Here is a 20,765-nt window from a genome sequence, read left to right on the forward strand (position 1 = left end):
AATTGCACACAATTTCAGTTGTATATTACCTGCAAATGTCAGAGGAGAAAAAATATATTTTCTTTTCATTATGAAGAAATGGTGGAAATGAGCTTCCATCTGATGAAAGATACAAAACAAAATTACAAGCAATAATGCCAGTCCGTCAACACCCAGTAATTTCAAGTTAGTACTAGTTAATTGTCTATTCAGCTGATGGTGTAGTGATATCTACGCTGGAATTCAGGGCAGAGGTCCCAGGTTCAAATCGGGCCGGCTCCTTGCACGCTTTCCAATTGTGCTGAGTTGAGCCTTATAAAACAGAGAAACACTAAAGAAATGGCAAGTTGCCATCTGATGTGCCAGAGGGTGCAGTGAAGAACTTTAACTTCAACTTAACTAGTTAATTATCTGCAATTTATATGATAAGTCACTCATTAATAAACAGACCTTTTTCCCTACACTTATCTCTGCCTTATATCCATCATCTAGCCAAATTTAAACATACTAGGTATTATCTAAAGATTCTGCAAAAATAGCAGCAATAAGGCAGGGATTAATCTGCAATTTTTCTGATCTAGTGCATTTGATGCTTGTGATGTGGCCTCCTCTATAAAAGCGAAACTAAACACATATTCAGTGTCCTCTTTGCAAAGCACATTCATTCCAGCTACTTGACGTTTTAATTCCATATTCCACGCCATCTCTGACCACTTTATCTGTGGCCGCCTGCAAATGATCCAAAGAAGCATCGTGTAAGTTTGAGGAACAGCACCATCTTCTGACCAGGCATGTGAAAAGCTTTCCACAATTTCAGATGACTTACTGTTTATATCAATGGTGGCCAGTTCTGCCGTAAGTTATTCTTTGCAATATTATCTTAAATTTTCTCTTTAAAGCTGATACACCTTTATCTGCTGGTACTTCTTCTTTTACGATTCAAACTTGTTTTTCATTTATTCTTGCTCTCTCTCTCTCTCTCTCTCTCTCTCTCTCTTTCTACCCCCTCTCTCTTACTCTCTCTCTCTCTTTCACTCTTTCTCTGTCTCTCTCTTTCTCTCTCTCACTTTCTCTCTCTATCGCTCTCACTCTCTCTTTCTCTCCCTCTCTCCCTTTCTCTCTCTCTCATTTCCTGTCTCCCTCTCTCTCATCAGCAAACCTCCAACTGGAAGACCACTCAGAACGATTCAGCAAACCATAACAGAACACGCTTAAAATTCACCTTGTGCAGTATTCATCTGGTCCTTAAACTATTCCAGGCGGTTCATCTTTACTCCTCTATTTAACATATTGCACTGTTAGATTACCTTAAGAGAAAAGCAGATCTTTGGATAGAACAGCTAAATTTTCCTTTTAATTAGCCAGAAGTAACAATGGACAAGGGGGCCCTGTCCAAATGATGAAGTGATCATTTGCTGAATGTATTCTTTAGATGCAGAAGATCATGTGCAAACCACACTGTTGGGTTAACACTTGCTCAGTTTCAAGTATTTTTTTCCTCCGTGAAACTTAAGTGTCCAAAGTTGCTGATCATCTCAGAACTGGTCAGACTCTCCACCTAAGAGAACCTTGTTCTTGCTGTTGTCACGGTTCAGTGTATCAGCATATTTGGTGTCTGTTTGGTATTGATGTCAAGGTTAGTTGGATTAGGCGCCAACCTTACCTGTGCCATTGATCATATCACAATAACTGTCATTCCAGAAAGGAAGTTTCCTGAAAATAGAATAATTGTAATTCAAATTTTAGTACATCTTAGAAACTACATTCATTGAGTTAAAGATAATGGCATATCTTACCCTGCAGCTGTGGATGACAAAAATACCATTTAGAGATGGGAGGTTTTAGTAACTCTGATTAAAGCTATGCCCTATCATTATTTAATGTTGGATATTTTTATTAATATTTTGCAGTCTGAGTATCACTAGCAAGACCAGAGTTATTGCCCGGCCTTAATTACCCTTGAGAAGGCAGTACTTGAACCGCTACGGTCTTTAGGAATTCTGGGAGGTGGACCCATCAATGCTGAAGGAATGGTCTTATATTTCCAGGCCAGGGCCAGGATGACGTGGGACTTGGAGGGGGTTTTCTGCAGTTAGTGATATTCCCATACACCTGCATTCTTGCAGCCTTATCCTTCTTGGCGGCAATAGTTGTGGATTTGGGGCAGATGCTGTGGGAGTAGTCCTGATGAGCGGGCTGCAGTACATTTTGTCAATGCCGTGCACTGCAGTCACGGGGCACTTATGATGGAGCCAAAGAATGGTGGCTGTTGTTTTGGGATACGATGCAAATAGGATGCCTTGTCCTGGAGAACACTGAACACCTTAAGCATTGTTAAGCATTACTCTCATGCAGTCACATGGAAAGTTTTCCATCTTCTTCTGTAACTCTGTCTTGTTGATAGCAAAAAGCCTCTGAGGTGTCAGAAGGTGGTTAGGGGTTGCCATAGTAACCGGTCTTTTATAGCCCCAGCATGGATGTGATAAAAGTAATTAAGTATTTGATCAATGGACACCACCAGAAAGATAATACAGGAAGACATTGTGTAATTAATGCCAATAAGAATAAATGATCGGTGTTTGGATTCTTTCAGAGGTATTGTAGATGCTTTATTGCCTGGGATCTTTCTGGGCCAGAGAGTGCTGGTAGATTCTGCACTCCATGCTTGAATGTTAAACATAGACCATTACAGCACAGGACAGGCCTTAAACCCACAATGTTGTGCCAACCTTTTAACCTACTCTAAGATCAATCTAACCCTTCCCTCCTACATAGCCCCCCATTTTCTACCTTCTGTGTACCTACTTAAAAGTCTCTTAAATGCCCCTGATGTATCTGCCCCAGCAGGATGTTCCACACACCCACAACTCTCTGGGTAGAGGGGAATCTTACAGTCCCCTCTATATAACCTTCAATCACCTTAAAATTATGCCCCCTTGTAGTAGCCATTTCCTGCCTGTTGTCTCGGTTTTGCTTCATACAGGCACTGGCCCCTTCCTTTGCAAATGAGCTATGAATGCAATTTAACAGTGTGCAACCATCTCCAAATTTTCCCACCTCTGACCTCCTGATGAAACAGCAGTGACTGATGAAACATCTGAAGATGCTTCAGCCCAAGACATTCACCAGAGAAACTTCTGGTTAAGGCACTTATGCAAATAAACTGACTCAGGCTGGAGAAAGTATCAAAAGCAATTATTCTTCCCAATTTAAGGATTAGAAAACATTAGCTTATATACTGTGATCCTTACATTAGTTCAACAAAATGCAAAGTGTAATTTAGTACATTGTAAAACAATAAAAAAATTAATTTATTCTTTAAAGAATTCTGTAAGTAAAATAATGATTGATTATTGGCAAAAAATGGTTTTAAGTATTTAATCTCAGGGAAGAAACAATAGATACAGCAGAAAACCCTTGGCTCACTTTTGTCTTGTGCGGTTAGAAACACTTTTAAAGTGCTATATTTTGGCATGGGTACCTGATAGTATTAGTTTGCATCTTCCTTTATTCTGAAGAAAAGGCGCATAGGCTACATAAAAAGGTGAATTGAATTCAGAATTCATACTCACTTCTCATTTCTCCAGCGGTCAATGATGCCAACTTTGTTAATGTCATCTTTACCAGTGAACACATTATAGTGTCCATCTCCTGTTCCATTGTACTGCAAATACAGACAAGTTAAATAATTAAACTGTCCCAACTGAATCACAATAAGTTGCAGCAATGACACAAGAGATAAAAACAATTGTCCAACCAAGGCAGTTATAAATCAAACTGGTTCTGAAAATTGCTCTCCCTGGTTGATCATTTTCCAGAAGTTTCTGCAGGAAGTGGTGGTGCACACAGTGAACATCAGCCTGCACTTAGCCAGGTGTATAAAACAAAGCAGATCATCCGAGTTTTCAGTCTTAACAATTCCAATCAACAGAGAAGTGTTGTGTACCTGACATTTAAAGATTTAAGAGTAAAGGTCCTCTCCAAGAGGACCACAACCTTGTCATGGTTTGGAGGCTTGCGTGTCTCAATGACCCGGAGAGCTGTGCTGGCTTGGAGTCAGGGCTTTATTCTTTGGCTCTTGGTAGGGTCACCCATGTCAAACAGGTCAAAGGGTAGAGGCCAGACTAAGAGTGGTCTACCAGTCCACCAGACCTCCAGTTTCAGGGGTTCAGCTCAACCCTGACTGGTAAAACAAAATTGTTAAGGAAACAGCAATGAAGAATCCTTCTACATCTGAGTGTGACGGTATTCCTGAGTCTCTACCTGGGCTTGTATGACTAACAGTAGTGAAAACCACAAGGAAGCTACTGACATGACAAAGGATCCCTGAGAACCACCAGAAATGGAGTATCTTCATTGCTGCCATAAACACCAGCAGCATAATGAACAGTAAGTAAGTAAAGGTCAGCAGGTAGGATTAGAATGGACAGGTACTGAAAGCAGGCGTGGACACAGTGAGTCAAAGATATGTTTAAGTCATTCTATAAACTGCAATGGAAATTCTTCAAGCAGCATTAGCAGCATTATCACAAGTAGTGCAAAATACCTACCGGATAAAATATACCAGTCATCGAGTCTCCTATATTCAGTTGCTTCAATATGGGATCTTCATATCCCCAAAGTAACTCCTCCACTGTTCTGTTCTGAAACAGGGAGGCATTTGCCTTTTTCAAGACCATATTGATGATATTGTGTATGGATGGGGGAAGAAGGGATGGTGCAACCTGTGAAAGGTAGAGATAAAATATATTTTAGCATTTAGCAGCTTCAGGACATATATTCTATATTGTGTTCACAGTTCTCCATCCACCCGTTCATCAAATACAAATTTATGTACAAGAGCTCCTTTAGAGAGGAAAGGAAACAGAATATATCAGTTAACCCCTTATGTTATTTTGACATGACTTTTGGAGTCTTAAAATTGGATCAAAAGTGACATGCCGGGGCTGGCTGGTGGTGCAACGACATCGGTGCTGGTCCTGGGAGCGGAGGTTCCCAGGTTCGAAACTAGTCGGGTCCACCCCCAAGTACACTTTCCATCCGTGCCAGGTTGAGTGTCAAGATTGCAACTCGACCTCGTAAAATAAAGGGAAAATACTCCGAAAATGTCTGTGTGAGGAGTGGCGCACCACACAGTCTCTCTCTCTCTCTCTCTCTCTCTCTCTCTCTCTCTCTCTCTCATTCCGCGACTTGTAAAAAAGCCATGAAAAAGACATCATCACGGACGCATGCATGGACGCACGCACGGACACGCAGACACGCACGCACAGACTTGCACGCACGCAGGCACACGCCAAAAAAAAAGTGACATGCGAAATGTCTTTAGCTTGCTGGGGAAGGAGAGGCGTTAGTGTGCTTACTTGGCCAGTGTGCCTACACGGTTTGACACTGAGCGATTTTTATCAGAAAGCATTCCATCTGGGTGCATCACTGCTTGGTATAGTAACTGCTCCAGCTGTGACCTCAAGGAAATGCAGAGAGTTGTGGACACAGCTCAGCTCAGCATGGAAACCAGTCTCCCCTCCATAGACTCTGTCTGCACGTCTTACTGCTCAATATGCAGGCAACAAAATCAAAAACCCTCCCCATCCCCCAAATGGCAAAAGATGCAAAAGCCTGATAGTACATACCATCAGGATCAAGGACAGACTATTGGTGATGTTCACCCCTAGGATCTTGAAGCTGTCAAACCTCTCACCCTCAGGATCATTGATTTTAACACCATCTGTATCTGCCATCGTCCCCTTACCAATCTGCTCTTTTGTTTTGCTGACATTAAGGGAAAAGTTGTTGCCATGACATCATGGCACTAGGCTCTTTATTTCCTCCTGTCCTCGGACTTATTGTTATTTGAGATTCGGCCACTATAGTGGTATCATCCACAAATTTACAAGTGCAGGTAGAGCAGAATTTATCCATGCAGCTGTGAGAATGTAGCGAGTGGAGAAGGGGCTGAGAACGCAGCCTTGTGGGGCACCAGGGTTGAAGATCATCATGGTAGAAGTTTGCTACTTTTCCTTATTGATTGTGGTCTGCTGGCCAGGAAGTCAAGGAACCGATTGCAAAGGTAGATGTTGAGCCTCAGGTCTACTAATTCGGAGTTATATTGAATAAGGTATAAGAAAAATGCCCAGTTTTCTTTCCAGACTGGTAGTATGGTACCAGTTCAATATCTCATTCAAAGGTTGATATCTTCAACAGTTCAACATTACCCAAATACTGCACTCGGGTGTGATGTCAGAATAGTCTTTTGGTTCTAGTTAATGAACGGTGAACTCTTTAAGTGTTACCAGCTGCTCCACCAATAATGCTGGGAATTTTAAAAATTGACTTTTGTTAACTGCCTTTCAATACAGAACTTCAGTAATTTCCCTTATGCAACAGCATCTGGAGAACTTTGAGACTTTGAAATGCTGAGGCTATCACAAGGAGATACAGATATATAAATATTATTTCCTATAGTCCCTATGCCAGCTACTGATAATGAAATCAGAGGCTACAGAAGGTGACTGTGAGAAGCTGCAAGAATCGCACACATTGTTCCTCATGAAGGTTTTTGCAGGAGAATTCCTCCACTGACCTCCAACTGAGAGCCTAAACCCTCTTCCAGTAACTTTTCCTCCATTGCATGAATGTTGCTCCTTCCCCCAGCTACGGTGTGCCCGAGGGCAATACCCAAGTGTGTCTACCAGCAGTTGGTTTGTCCAATTGCTCGAAGTCAGCAAAAAGCCCTACAGCTCCTAGTGCACCACTCCCTGTGGACTTTGCCATATAAATTATTACAAAAGTGATAAACACGTGTAGACTCATAACGACAGCCAGAAAAATAAATCAACATGCAACTAGCATGAACATGAGAAAAGGGGATAGATAGGAGTCCTTTTAAATGGCAGGAGGTGTACTTCTCAATAGTGAGATCTTTTTTTTCTCTCTACAACACAAGACTAAGAAAGGTCATTAGCTGTAGTACTGTTCCAAAGTGACACTTTTGCTAAATTAGCATTTTCATAGAAGAAATAAGACATAGGAGCAGAATTGAGCCATTCAGCCCATCGAGTCTGATCCATCATTCTATAATGGAAGGTGGAGCAAATAGTGAAGCGATATTCTAACATGGAGAGAATAGAAGAGCTAAATATCACTAAATATTAGACAACTAAAGCTAACATGATTCTTCTTTATCTGATTTATGACGACGGTAATGATTAATCTGAATAGAAACAAAGAAAGGCAGAATCTTGTCCAAAAAGATTCTGGTCATCCAATTAGCAAATGTAAAACTATGATCCCCCACCCCCAGCTTTCAAACACTGGCTTCAAGTGCAACAAGATACTCACACAAGTAATCAGAAAGGTTCTAAAAGGAAGAAGACCATCTCTATATAATGGCCTCTAACCTCACATCTTCCCTCCCCATTTCAACGTCATGGCAAGCTATGATAATTGTCTAGAAATAGAATGGTAACTGCACAGAAGCAGGCTCTTTGGCCCATCTAGTCAGCACCTGCTGTATTTAAAATAATCCAAGCAATCCCATTCCCCTAACTTCTCCCCATACCTCTACATATTCTTTCCCGCTGGTATTTTTGTACTTTACAAATTTGCCTCCATTACTCCCCTTGGCAGTGCATTTCAGAACCCAGTGACATGTGTAGAAAATGCTTTCCTTTTGAAATTCTGTGTCCTTTTGCCAGCAACATTCACTCCATGTAGTCCATCAATATGAATAACTTGCGTCGATTTGTTTTTCTCTTCATAACTATAAATCTGATCCTCTTCCATCTGCCTCCATCCCAAGGAAAGTGCAAAGTCTGTTCACCTCTTTTACTTTTTACAACTGATCTGAGCTTCCTCTAATCAACTCAGCTCACACTTTGTGTAATGACTTGGCACCTATTATACAAGCAAGGCACAAAATGCTGGACGAGCTCAGCCATCCAGGCAACACCTATGGAAAAAGTACAGTCGATATTTCAGGCTTTCTCTTGTTTGTAGTACTAATTAAATGCACTTTTTTTTTGTCTTGGTCAATTTTACTGTCTTTTCAGTCATCCATGGAGCATGAAAGATAGAGTAGCTGAATAAATTAACATTTCTCATTTCTCAGTCATAGTTCTATCTACCAATCTTTGTTCTATCTCATTGAAATTGGCCTTGCTACGGTTGATGACTCTAATTTGGTGTGGTCTATATTTCCTTTCATGTCTGTTTCAAACTTTCTGAGAAGTATGAATTAGGACAAAGTGAGCCACTCAAGTCCTTGACACTATTCCACTGTTTAGTAGTATCATGGCTGTCCTCATTGTTGATTCAACTCTTTCAACCTCTTGTTTATGAGAATCTACCTTTCACTGCTTAAAAATAGCCAGACTCTGCTTTCACCCATCTCTGAGGAAGAGAATTCATAATACTCATGACCCTCTGAGAGAGAATAAATATTGCTTCATCTTTAATCTGAGTAGGTGGCCTCCTTATTTTTAAACAGTGAGCCCTAATTCTAGATGCACCCGCAGAATGAAACCTCTCCTCCACAGTCACAATGTCAGGACCCTTCGAGATCTCATGTCCTTTTTGCAAGTCATCTCTCACTCTTCTAAATTCCAACAGATACAAGCCGATCCAAACTTTCCTCATTGGATAACCCACCATTCAAAGCATTGATCTTGTAAATCTCTTAACTCGGTACAGAGGGTTTCAGAGCTGGCATGCATTGCTGAGTCTGACTTATTGATTGGTATCTAACATTTCTGATAAATGCCTTTGTTGCTTACCGCAGCAGCAAGGTTGAGGGCTGTCAGTCTGTCTGTTTGTGGTCCCACTGACATGCTGGGCTCAAAGGTGGCTGAATAGGGCTGGAGGTAGGAAGCTGTGTAATTATCATTCATTATAACATTGCTTTTCGGGAGGTACCGCACCCTAGAAAAAAAATCAATAGAAACGCTATGCATATTGCAATATACAGCACAACTAAGAAGTTTTATAGCAGTTTTATAATGAATATATAAAAGTGCTTTGTAGCAGAGAAGCAGTAACACAAGACGTGGAGGACATGAGGAAAGGAATTAAGTGTGTGAGGGTGATATGGAATCCACCTTTTAGGTCACTCACCGCAATAGTTCCATCAACTACATCCTGAACATTAAAATATTAAAATATTCTCATAACTTTTATTTTTGCTCCATTTAAATTACTAGAGGGATATAGAAACATTGGCTGGATTTTTTTCAAAAGGGTATATAATTGTTTGGGTCCTTAGATTAGGTGTTGTGTAATGACCCAGATCTTATTACGGAGCTTAATGTAAAGGAATCCTTAGTGATCATAATATGATTGAATTCATACTGGAATTTGAGAGGGAGAAGCATAAGTCACATGTATCAGTATCAGAATGGAATAAAGGGAATTACAAGGCATGAGACAGGAGCTTGCCCAGGTGGATTGGAGGAGGATGCTGGCGGGGATGACAGCAGAGCAGAGATGGCTGAAGTTTCTGGGAATAGTTTACGAGGCATAGGATAGATTTGTCCCACAGAAGTTGTTCTCAAATGGCAGGGGTAGGCACCCGTAGCTGACAAGGGAAGTTAAGAAAAGGGAGGTGAGAGTTGATATTGGACCACTGGAAAATGATGCCGGTGAGGTAGTAATGGGGGACAAAGAAATGGCAGATGAACTTAATGGGTACTTTGGATCAGCCTTCACTGGGGAAGACACTAGCAGTGTGCCAGAGGTCCTTAAGTGTCAGGAAGCAGGAGTGAGTTCCATTGCTATTACAAAGGAAAAAGTGCTAGGCAAACTCAAAGGTGGATGAATCACCTGGACCAGATGGACTACATCCCAGCGTCCTGAGAGAGGTTGCTGAAGACGTAAGGGATGCATTGCTGTGAAGATTGCAAATGTCACTTCACTCTTTAAGAAGCGGGGGAAGGCAAAAGAAAGGAAATTTTAGGCTGATTAGCCTAACCTCAGTGGTTGGAAAAGTGTTGGAGTCTATGATTAAGGATGAAGTTTCGGGGTACTTGGAGACTAATGATAAAATGTCAATAAGCATGGTTTCTGTAAAGGGAAATCTTGCCTTAACAAAATAAAATCCTGTAGTATTACAGAAAGATTCAGGCATTACAGGAGGAATGGTTAACAGGCAGGGGGCAGCGAGTGGGAATAAAGGGGACCTTCTCTGTTTGGCTGCCAGTGACCAGTGGTATTCCTCATGGGTCAGTATTGGGACCACTACTTTTCACATTGCTTATCAATGATTTGGATAATGGAATTGATGGCCTTGTGGTAAAGTTTACGGATGAAACAAAGATAGGTGGAGAGGTAGGTAGTGCTGAGGAAGCAATGCAGTTGCAGCAGGACTTAGACAAATTGGAAGAATGGGCAAAAAATGGCAGCTGGAATACAGTGTTGGGAAATGTATGATAATGCATTTTGGTAAAAGGAACGATAGTACGGACTATTATCTAAATGGGGAGAAGGTTCAAACATCAGAGGTGCAGAGGGATTTAGGAGTCCTCATGCAAAACTCCTACAAGGTTAATTTACAGGTTGAGTCTGTGGTAAAAGCCGAAAATGCAATGTTGGCATTTATTTCAAGGGGAGTAGAATATAAAAGCAAGGAGATAATGCTGAAGCTTTATAAGACACTAATCAGGCTGCACTTGGAGTATTGTCAACAGTCTTGGGCTCCATATCTCAGAAAGAAAGTGTTGTCATTGGAGACAGTCCAGAGGAGGTTCACAAGGATGATTCCAGCAATGAAGGGGTTAACATATGAGGAGCATTTGGCAGCTTTGGGCCTGTACTCAATGGAATTTAGAAGAATGCAGGGGGATCTCATTGAAACCTACCGAATGTTGAAAGGTCTAGATAGGGTGGATGTGGAGAGGATGTTTCCTATGGTGGGGTATCCAGAGCTAGAGGCCACAGCCTCAAAACTGAGGGGTGACTTTTTACAACAGAGGTAAGGAGAAATTTCTTTAGCCAGAGAGCATTGAATCTGTGGAATGCTCTGCCACAGACTGCGGTAGAGGCCAAGTCCATGGGTATGTTTAAAGCGGAAGTTGATAGATTCCTTATTGGTCAGGCATGCATCAAAGGATATGGCGAGAAGGCAGGTGTATGGGGTCGAGTAGGATCCAGTATCAGCCATGATGAAATGGGGGAGCAGACTTGATGGGCAGAATGGACTAATTCTGCTCCTATTTCTTATGGTCTTATAGTCTTATATGTAGATTGGTGAAACAGAGTTTGAATGATAACCGAAATCACAGGAAAGTTTGTGATACAGTATAATATTTCAACCACAAGATTCTTTCTCACTTTGTAAGTCTATTCTCTTTTTCAATATAGTTTCTATATTTGCAAGACTTGCAGCAAGATATATTGATTTATATTTGTTCTTTTCCTGTTCTCCCCCATCCTTTGTTTGCAGACACTAAGTAGGTTCCTAAGTAGTGATCTTCAGCAGCTAACCCAGGAGACTTGTGTTCCTCCAGGGGTTCTTGTTTTCAAACAATTTGGCATCAGACTAATTCAGTTGTTGGCCAGTATGACACACTTCTGTGAAGGGATGTTGGATAGCAATGGGCAGTAGAACCTGGTCAGTTTCTCCAGCCCAGGTGCTGAGGTTAGTGACAGCACCCAACTATCTGCTCTGCCAAGGCTCAGTTAATTCAACTGAGTTGTACATTGACTAATTGTAATGGGTGAGTTCACTGTAAAGCATTCACTGTTTCTTTTCCTGATGCATTGGCAGTAAAGGATTTGATTGGGAGACCAATCTGTGGCCGAGGAATGATGGAAGAGGGCGTTGTTGCTATCTGGAGAAGATGAATCTCAGAGTTGTATATGGATACATACTTTGATAATAAATGAACCTTTGAACCTTTTAGAGCTGATAATCCCAGTTGGTGAACAGCATGCCGACAGACATCAGAAGATTCAGTTTAATAGCACCAAGTTTTTGATAATTTTATGACATGTACCGGTATGTGTAGGGTCCTCTTTGCTCAACCATAGGTTTAGCACCAGAATTCATAACTTCTGATGGATTTTTCACATGGAACAGCCAGAACTGCCTGTAGACTGGACTCCCAGTTTGTATCCAGTTCTCATAAGCAAGAGTGCCTTCTTCAATAACAGCTTCCTATGATAGATTGAAAAGACTGTTAAATTATCAGTACAATAAGATGGACTCTTGATCTCACAATCTATCTTGTTATGGCCTTCCACATTACTGTTCAATGTACATGTATAAATAAATGAATCTGAATCTGTCTGCCTGCACCACACTTTTCCCAGTAACTGTAACACTTTATCCTGTGTATAAGTCTTCGGGCTAGGTTGTGACTATTTATGATGTATATTCTAACTTTTTCAGCCCCCCAAAAGGCATCATCTCACAAGTTTCAGGATTAAGTTCCATTTGCCATTTCTCTGCTCACTTTACCAACTGGTCAATATGTCCCAAGCTGGAGTACAGTCTTGTCTGAGCACACTCTGTCATGTTTTACATGATGGTAAAGAGATGATTATAATGGTTGGACTCCAAAATGATTGTTAGGTTTATGCCTGTGTACCCGACTTTCTTCACATTGTCTATCTCAGTGGTCCCCAACCACTGGGCCGCGGACCGGTGCTGGGCTGCAAAGCATGTGCTACCGGGCCACGATGAAATGATTTGATCTAGTGATAGGAGTCAGCTGCACCTTTCCTCATTCCCTGTCACGCCCACTGTTGAGCCTGAACACATGCGAGGTCATTACCCGCGCGTCATCCATGTCAGCGCGGGAAGAAGATCAACTCCTCAAGCTTGCAAATGACGGTGGGCTGAGAAGTATGTTTGACATAACATCTCTGCCAGCATTCTGGATCAAAGACAAGGCTAAGTATCCTGAGATAGCCACGAAAGCACTGAAAACGTTGCTTCCATTTCCAACATCATATCGCTGTCAAGCGGAGTTTTCTGCAATGAGTGCAACGAAAACTAAATTGCAGAATAGACTGGACATAAGGAACCCCCTTCGAGTATCGCAGTCTCCCATCACCCCTCAATGGGACCGTTTTGTTGCAGGAAAACAAGCCCAGGACTCCCACTGATTCAGCGATATTGGTGTGTTGCAATGATTTCATATGTTCATACGGGGAAAATACGTGCTGTGTGTTTAATATCCAAACGTTACTTAAAATGTTATGATGCTATTGACTTATAAGTGACTTATATAACCATATAACAATTACAGCACGGAAACAGGCCATCTCTGCCCTTATAGTCCCTGCGGAACGCTACTCTCACCTAGTCCCACCGACCTGCACTCAGCCCAGAACCCTCCATTCCTTTCCTGTCCATATACCTATCCAATTTTTCTTTAAATGATAATATCGAACCTGCCTCTACCACTTCAACTGGAAGTTCGTTCAACACTTACTTCAAGCTCCCCTGTCCTCCCCTGATGATTGACTTATCGCTATATTCATGCGAGGAAAATATGCGCTGTGTGTTTAATATTAAATTCATTAGCTGAACCCTTTTAGAAACGAAATTGAGTGTATTAACCACTTATCACCTATATTCCGGTTGTGATTAACACCTCCCCCCAAACAGAATCGCCAAAACGATCTGCAGGAAAAAAAATTGGCACATACACGCATGCGCACTGGTGCCTGCGCAAGGCTTCATGGTCATTGTAGTCTTTCTCGGGGTAAACACAACGTATTTGACTGCTACTCTTGTCCGTTGGAAACCCTACACCACCCCCCACCCCCCGGTCAGCCGATCTGCAAGAATATTGTCAATAATAGACCGGTCCGCAGTGCAGAAAAGGTTGGGGACCCCTGCTCTATCTGCATGTGACTGACCTATTTCTGGAGATTGTTTCCTTTTTCCAAAGTTGCATTAAGAGATTCTTGGTGTGTGCCTCTCAGTGTCTGTCCTTTCCTCTGTAAATCACCAAAGTATGGCCATACAGGATATAATAAAATCTCTCAACGATCTGGCTCTTTTACTACCCAGGTGCCAGAATAAAAATGCATCCTTAATATAACCATCAGTTCTTCAGAGTTGATATCATTCTCACTATTTCATCAACTGTCCATTTCCCTCCACACATGCTGTCTGATCCATTGAATTCCTCCCACGGCTTTTCTTTGCTCTAGATTCAGGCAAATGAAGTCTCTTGTGTTCCCCTATTTCACTGCTCGGTCCATTGCGAGAAAACTGTAGCACACAGTTGACCAAAACCGGAAATAACCAGTTTGCAAAATACTTTAATAATGGAATTTGAACCCTGAACAGTGCTTCACCATCAAATAAATCACACAAATGCACATATTCTCTGTTAAACCATTCAGGTAAAAACCTTCCTGTGATTGTCCTCTAACTGATAAACGTCATGGGAACATAGTGCAATAAAAATGTGAGTTCAAGCAAAGTAAATAGATACTTACATTTTTCAAATCTGAAATATATGACAAACATACACATAAATTTCAATAATCTATTGAAAGATCACATATAAGGGTTAAATGAAAACACCTCAAAAAGCAAGATCACAACTGACCCTTTTCCATTCAGGGCTTTTGAACATCAGAAGCTGCTTGTTTGTATATCAAGTACTGTAACAAGAGGATATACTTGGAGACAACTATTCATGTCTTTACATGAATTTGTAGCTGTTACTGGGAGTAAATTATTAAGAAATATTGCAGGTCAAAGGTTAACTTGATCTTCAGACTTGCACACAAGACACAAAACTCTGCCAGAGATTTTAATAGATTGGTAAACTTTACCCCTATTGGCCAATTTTTCAGCCTCACAGACAAACCATGTTGCTCTTGTTGCACCAGGATTTATGGTGCAAAATTACTGAGTAGAAATAAATTAATTTACTAACCAACATCTTTTCCACAAATGCTTCTCCTAGTCATGTCAAGATTGGGAACCTTTAAAAATCCCAGCCTCCCTACAATTCATAAATGTGATTATAGATGGATTTTCTTTCATATTTGTGATACGTTTGAGTTGTAATTCTTCCACCATAAATCCTGAACCCAGCACAGTCTGTAGAAGGCATCAAATCACATATCATTACCATATACATTACTCATATATCCAAACGCATATCATATATATCATAGATACTCATATTTCATGGCTTCTCATAATATCCAATCTGGAATGACGTTGATTATTTATTCAACGTCCATTAGCTCCATTAACTCAGTTGTCTTTCATGTGAGGCAGAAGTTTCCATATACAATAATATACAGTATGTCTTGTAATTGAGGCTATGGCTACTTGCATGTGATGCCCAAATCCTCATAAGTCACCCCTCAGCTGAGGAAATTATTAATCAACTTTTATTCCATAATTCAAGGACACGGAAGAATCCAAAAGCTTGATGTGCCAATATGCAAATTAAATTAAATCTATCAGATCTGCCGGATAGGAGTCATAGTGTTGTGATTTTGAATTGAAGACAAGTGCAACCAATACCAGACACAGCATTGAAGTGACTCTCTGATAGAGGTGTACAAGATAATGAGAGGCATTGATCACGTGGATAGTCAGAGGCTTTTCTCCAGGGCTGAAATAGCTAGCACGAGAGGGCATAGTTTTAAGGTGCTTGGAAGGAGGTAGAGAGGAGATGTCAGGGGTAAGTTTTTTATACAGAGAGTAGTAAGTGCGTGGAATGGGCTGCCGGCGGCGGTGGTGGAGGCGGAAACGATAGGGTCTTTTAAGATGGCTACATGGAGCTTAGAAAAATAGAGGGCAATGGGTAAAGCCTAGGTAGTTCTAAGGTAGGGAATTGTTCGGCACAGCTTTGTGGGCTGTAGGGCCTGTATTGTGCTGTATGTTTTCTATGTTTCTATTAAGTTGCATGGGAAATGATAAACTGTGGAGTGTAAACAAGGGCTGCATTTGACAGTGAATATACTGTAAGTGAGGCTATCAGCACCCATTGGTAAATAATCCTTAAATTCTAGAAACTGCTGTGAGCAATTTCCTTGCATTCAGATATATATCAAATGTTAGTTGTTTGGTGAGGGATAAGTACCACTAAACAAATTCTTTGGCCTTGGAAAAAAATCACAATTTTATCTATGTGGGGCTGCTTTCCCTCGGAAGAAAATTAATGTTAGAAATTTTAATTCTCCTCTTTCACTCTTATGTCTTTCTCACTTAATGCTTTCTCAGTTCTAACATCTTTATTCTATTTTGTGTTACCTGATTTACTTCACCTGATTTAAGTACTGTATGCTCATTAAGTATTCTTAACTCTGTGGCCGAATTGTGCTCATACACGGTGTGAAAGATTTGAACAACCCTGGCAATGGTTTCTTAATTTCTTCGATTATTTGAACATGTGCTTCCTCCAGACTTGCTGTCAGATTTCCCGTATTGCAATAGTTAATCGGCAACCACCAGGTAGGGCATTTTTGTTGCTTGTGTGACCGATAGGAAATGCATAGACCTGGAGGTCATTGATCATAAAATGAAGTAAGAGCAAAAGGTACTGAGAGTTCCATTTCTCCAACACCCCAGGTCTGAAGCAAATGAACAAAGACAGCAAAGAGAGTGAGAGTTTACAGGAAGTATTTTTACAATCAATTAGCAATTGGTTTTATACAGAATATAGGTGAATAACAACAATAACCCATATTCCTATGGCATCATTAATATGCAGAAAACCATGGAACAGGTGAAAGAGGGTTTTTGTTTAGCCAAAAGTCTGTTAGTTTTCCAATAATAGGAACGATCCATAATCAGGTGTTGGTGATTAGCATATACCAAGATCCTAGAGAACAGGATGGGTTCAAAAAGGGCACAACCTATCTGTTAACCTATCTGGATATCAGATGGACAAAGGGACATATGTCACTACCAACAAGTCCCCTTTACAAGCAAAGTGCCTTGGTGAAGTTTTGTGATAAAAATGCTCAAATATGAATATGAAAAGTATTCATTATAAAATGTTAAGCATTGTATGTTTACTACTATCTTAAATGTGCTGAATATGCCTTGTGCTGTGTGTGACTATTGGTACAGGTTGACCACCGATTTTCTGGAAACTGATAGTTCAGCACTCCTTTTAATTAGGATGAAATTACGAGGCCAAGAATCACTCACCTTTCATGAAGTATCTGTTTGGTGAGGTGAATGCTAGCAGTTCTGTAGAGGTATTTATTAAAGAATTTAACATGAAGGACATTCTTTGGTTCATTGCTCAAGGGTGGAAGAAGGTACAACCATAAGTTGTGACCTGCCTTGAAGTTTGCTCATGCGCCTGAAGAAAAGCTTGACGATGATCTTACAGGACTTCGTGTACCAAAGGAGAAAGTAGTTGCTCATGATTTGGTTGATGGTCCAACAGAAATGTTACAGGACCTGCTTTCAAAGATATAGCAAGTAGTCTTAATGAAGAAAGTCTACATGAGTGGTTGATTGTCGACGACAAAACGCTTGTTGTGCATCACCTTACAGACTGGGAAATTATAGACAGTGTTCTGAGTGCTGATAAAAGCTCTGCAGTTTTGATGAAGATGGCAGCAATGAGGATGAAACTAAAAGATTTACTATTGACAAGTTGATTGAGTTGTTGGGTGATTTAATTAAAGAGTTAGAGAGATGTGCCTTCCTGACAGGAAAAGACCTAATGAATTTGTATTTGATGCAAGAAAAATTACACAGGGAGAGATCGAAACACATGAAACAACTTCGCCTGGATGAAATGTTTAAAAAGATAACCAAGAAGCAACATTCTTTGTAAGCACAGTAATTATAAATTTACATTTAATTCTTATATAATTAATAATCCATTTTTAGCTTCTATGATCCATTTCTGACATGGTTATTGTGTGATCATTAATCTGGCGAAAACATTAATCTGGCAAGGCTCAGGAACCAAGGGGGCCGGAAAATCAGTGGTCAACCTCTGCTGTGTTTTGCACTTTGGCCACGGAGGAACACTGTTTTAATTATACATTATTTCCCATTAAAGACAATTAAACAAAAAAGAATCCTTTCAGTAATCACATGCAATCACACACACGAGGGGTGATTGATAAGTTTGTGGCCTAAGGTAGAAGGAGTGAATTTTGGAAAACCTAGCACATTTATTTTTCAACATAGTCCCCTCCTACATGTACACACTTAGTCCAGCGGTTGTGGAGCATACGGATCCCTTCTTTGTAGAAGTGGTCCACAGCAGGGGTGATTGATAAGTTCATGGCCTAAGATAGAAGGAGATGAGTTATTAACTTCAAACTTTCTGCATTTTCACTCAAAGAGTTGAACTGCACGTGAATGTAACGAGAGCATCTTGGACCTCCAGGTAGAAGCTGTCGTTACATGCACGTGCAGTTCAGCTCTTTGAGTGAAAATGCAGTAAGTTTTAAGTTAATAACTCATCTCCTTCTATCTTAGGCCACAAAATTATCAGTCACCCCTCATATATAATATATACATTTAATAGGGTAGTGGAATTTCAGTTTTATGACACTTAAAATTTATTCAGAGAAAATTTAACACAATTTGACTTTTTAATATTATAAGCCCATGTTTAGGAAATGTGGTATGCAAAGTATGGGGCTCTTTTAGTTAAAGTTAATCGGGAATGTGGTTTAAGAGTTCCATCGGTGTATGACCATTTTTTAATTGTAATATTTTCTATGCAATAAAGAAGTTTTGCAGGAGATTTGTTTCATACTTATGAGGCCAATGTACATAATCCAATAGGTGACTTTTAAACAAATGAATAAATATGATCTCAGATTACACTACCAATATTTATCAACATGATAATGCATGAACATCGTACATATAAAATGAAGTATTTTTACCACATCACTTTTTGAACACTTAATGAAAAACTGACCATATATATTTACATAATTTCAGAATATGCCCTGTACCTTATTTATGGTCTTATGAACAGTCTCATTTCCAAAAGGTATCAGAATACCTCCAATTATCACCAAGAGCACGCTGACAGCAATTCCGATGCTCAATAAGGTTATTTTGCGACAGCCCATAGTTCCTAACCAGCAGATTGAGGCAAAATATTTTGGTGCAGAGTAGGTGTTCAGCTAAAGCAGCAGCCAGCAATCAGCAAAGAGACACTCTGGGAGCAGGGAATCTTATAAATACCCAGCTATTGAAAGAGCATTTGACAGCAAATTAGAAGGAAGCACTGATAACGTGGGGCTTGACTGCTGGAAAATTCAAACCACATCAAATGTGCTTGACAAGACAAACAAAGGTCAGACGCCAAAGTCCGCATGATAAGAGAATATGCATTATCAGTGAACTAACACATAGCAGATCCCTAAGTCTACTTTGTCTGCTATTTATACACCTGTTAATGAAGGAGTTAAATGGATGACACCAAAATGAAATAATGAACTACCCTGTATATGTGGGTTATGATTATGATTATGATTATGAGGACACGCAGTCCTCTTTTATTGTCATTTAGTAATGCATGCATTAAGAAATGATACAATGTTCCTCCAGTGTGATATCACAGAAACACAAGACAGACCAAAACTGAAAAACTGACAAAAACCACATAATTACAACATATAGTTACAACAGTGCAAGCAATACCGTAACTTGATGAAGAACAGGCCATGGGCACAGTAAAAAAAGTTCAAGGTCTCTCGAAAGTCCCATGATCTCACGCAGATGGGAGAAGGAAGAAAACCCTTCCTGCCATGAGTCTTCCAGCACCTCAAACTTGCTGATGCAGCATCCTGGAAGAACCTGACCACAGTCCGACTCTGAGTCGTTCCAAAACTTCGAGCCTCCAACCAGCCCTCCGACACCGAGCACCATCTCTGCCGAGCGCTTCGACCCCAGCCCCGGCTGCCAGCAACAGGCAAAGGCGAGAATTTGGGGCCTACCCTCCAGAGATTCTCGATCGCACAGTAGCAGCAGCAGCGAACTGGGCATTTCAGAAGTTTCTCCAGATGTTCCTCCATGCTTCTCACGCCTGTCTCCATCAAATCAGAATTGTACACGGCCCCCTATTTAACAAATACGATATCATTTCACCGGAGAGGCCGCGCGCTCTACATCGCGCCGCCATCTTCTCCTCCTGCCACAGGTTAACCATTCTTCAGCTAAAAATGCCAGACCTTGGAATTAAAGATTTATGGATTAGTGCAGTGGAACCAGAAGATTAGTGTAGTGGTTCTAAATTCCAAAGAGAGTCGAGTTTCCCTAGTCCTCACCTTCCATAGAACATAGAACATAGAACAGTACAGCACAGTTCAGGCCCTTCGGCCTGCAATGTTGTGCTGACCTTTTAACCTACTCCAAGATCAAACTAACTTTTCCTTCCCACATAGTCCTCATTTTTTCATCCTTGTGCTGCCTGCATCTCGGTGTCTATTGCTTATTTATTATTTCATATTTTTACTTTTTCTTAGCAATAGCTGGTAAAACCTGAGGTACAGGCATAGCCAAGCACACTCACTTCTCAATTGCTATTGTGGTTTTCTAGAGATTTATATAAATATTACCGTGCAGGCCTAATTGTTTAATGTTATTGTGTAGTGACTTTGGGATGATACCAGTTGTAGACATTACTATTGGGACAATATATACCCTGTTCATATTCTAAAGTCTTTCAGTTTCCTCTTTGAATTCAGCATATTTCTGGTGATTTGGGAATGTTATGTGTGCTTGGAATGACTGGATCTATTAAGTGAGTTGTTCTTGCTTGTTTGTTCTGTAATATTACATCCAGACGGATATTATGAATTGTCCTATCTGTAATAATGGA

At 40.5% G+C, this 20,765-nt stretch overlaps 1 protein-coding gene across 2 annotated transcripts in view; it reads right to left on the reverse strand.

Moving 5' to 3' along the window:
• Positions 1–19,130, reverse strand: part of cd36 (CD36 molecule (thrombospondin receptor)) — a 35,810-nt gene extending 16,680 nt beyond the window's left edge. The window contains exons 1-7 of one of the 2 annotated variants that reach the window (XM_063072805.1): positions 18,892–19,130; positions 11,964–12,124; positions 8,751–8,895; positions 4,530–4,703; positions 3,552–3,643; positions 1,643–1,692; positions 30–99 (exon numbers count right to left, since the gene is read on the reverse strand). In XM_063072805.1, the coding sequence (XP_062928875.1) occupies positions 30–99; positions 1,643–1,692; positions 3,552–3,643; positions 4,530–4,703; positions 8,751–8,895; positions 11,964–12,124; positions 18,892–19,011 (812 nt within the window). In that variant the 5' untranslated portion in view covers positions 19,012–19,130. Of the gene's footprint in view, positions 1–29; positions 100–1,642; positions 1,693–3,551; positions 3,644–4,529; positions 4,704–8,750; positions 8,896–11,963; positions 12,125–14,537; positions 14,618–18,891 lie in introns of those variants that run through there. The other variant, XM_063072806.1, reaches the window with a different exon arrangement.
• Between the last annotated feature and the right edge of the window lie 1,635 nt (positions 19,131–20,765).

The sequence above is a fragment of the Mobula hypostoma genome, chromosome 20 (genome assembly GCF_963921235.1).
Source record: "Mobula hypostoma chromosome 20, sMobHyp1.1, whole genome shotgun sequence".
In the NCBI taxonomy this organism is placed as follows: Eukaryota; Metazoa; Chordata; class Chondrichthyes; order Myliobatiformes; family Myliobatidae; genus Mobula; species Mobula hypostoma.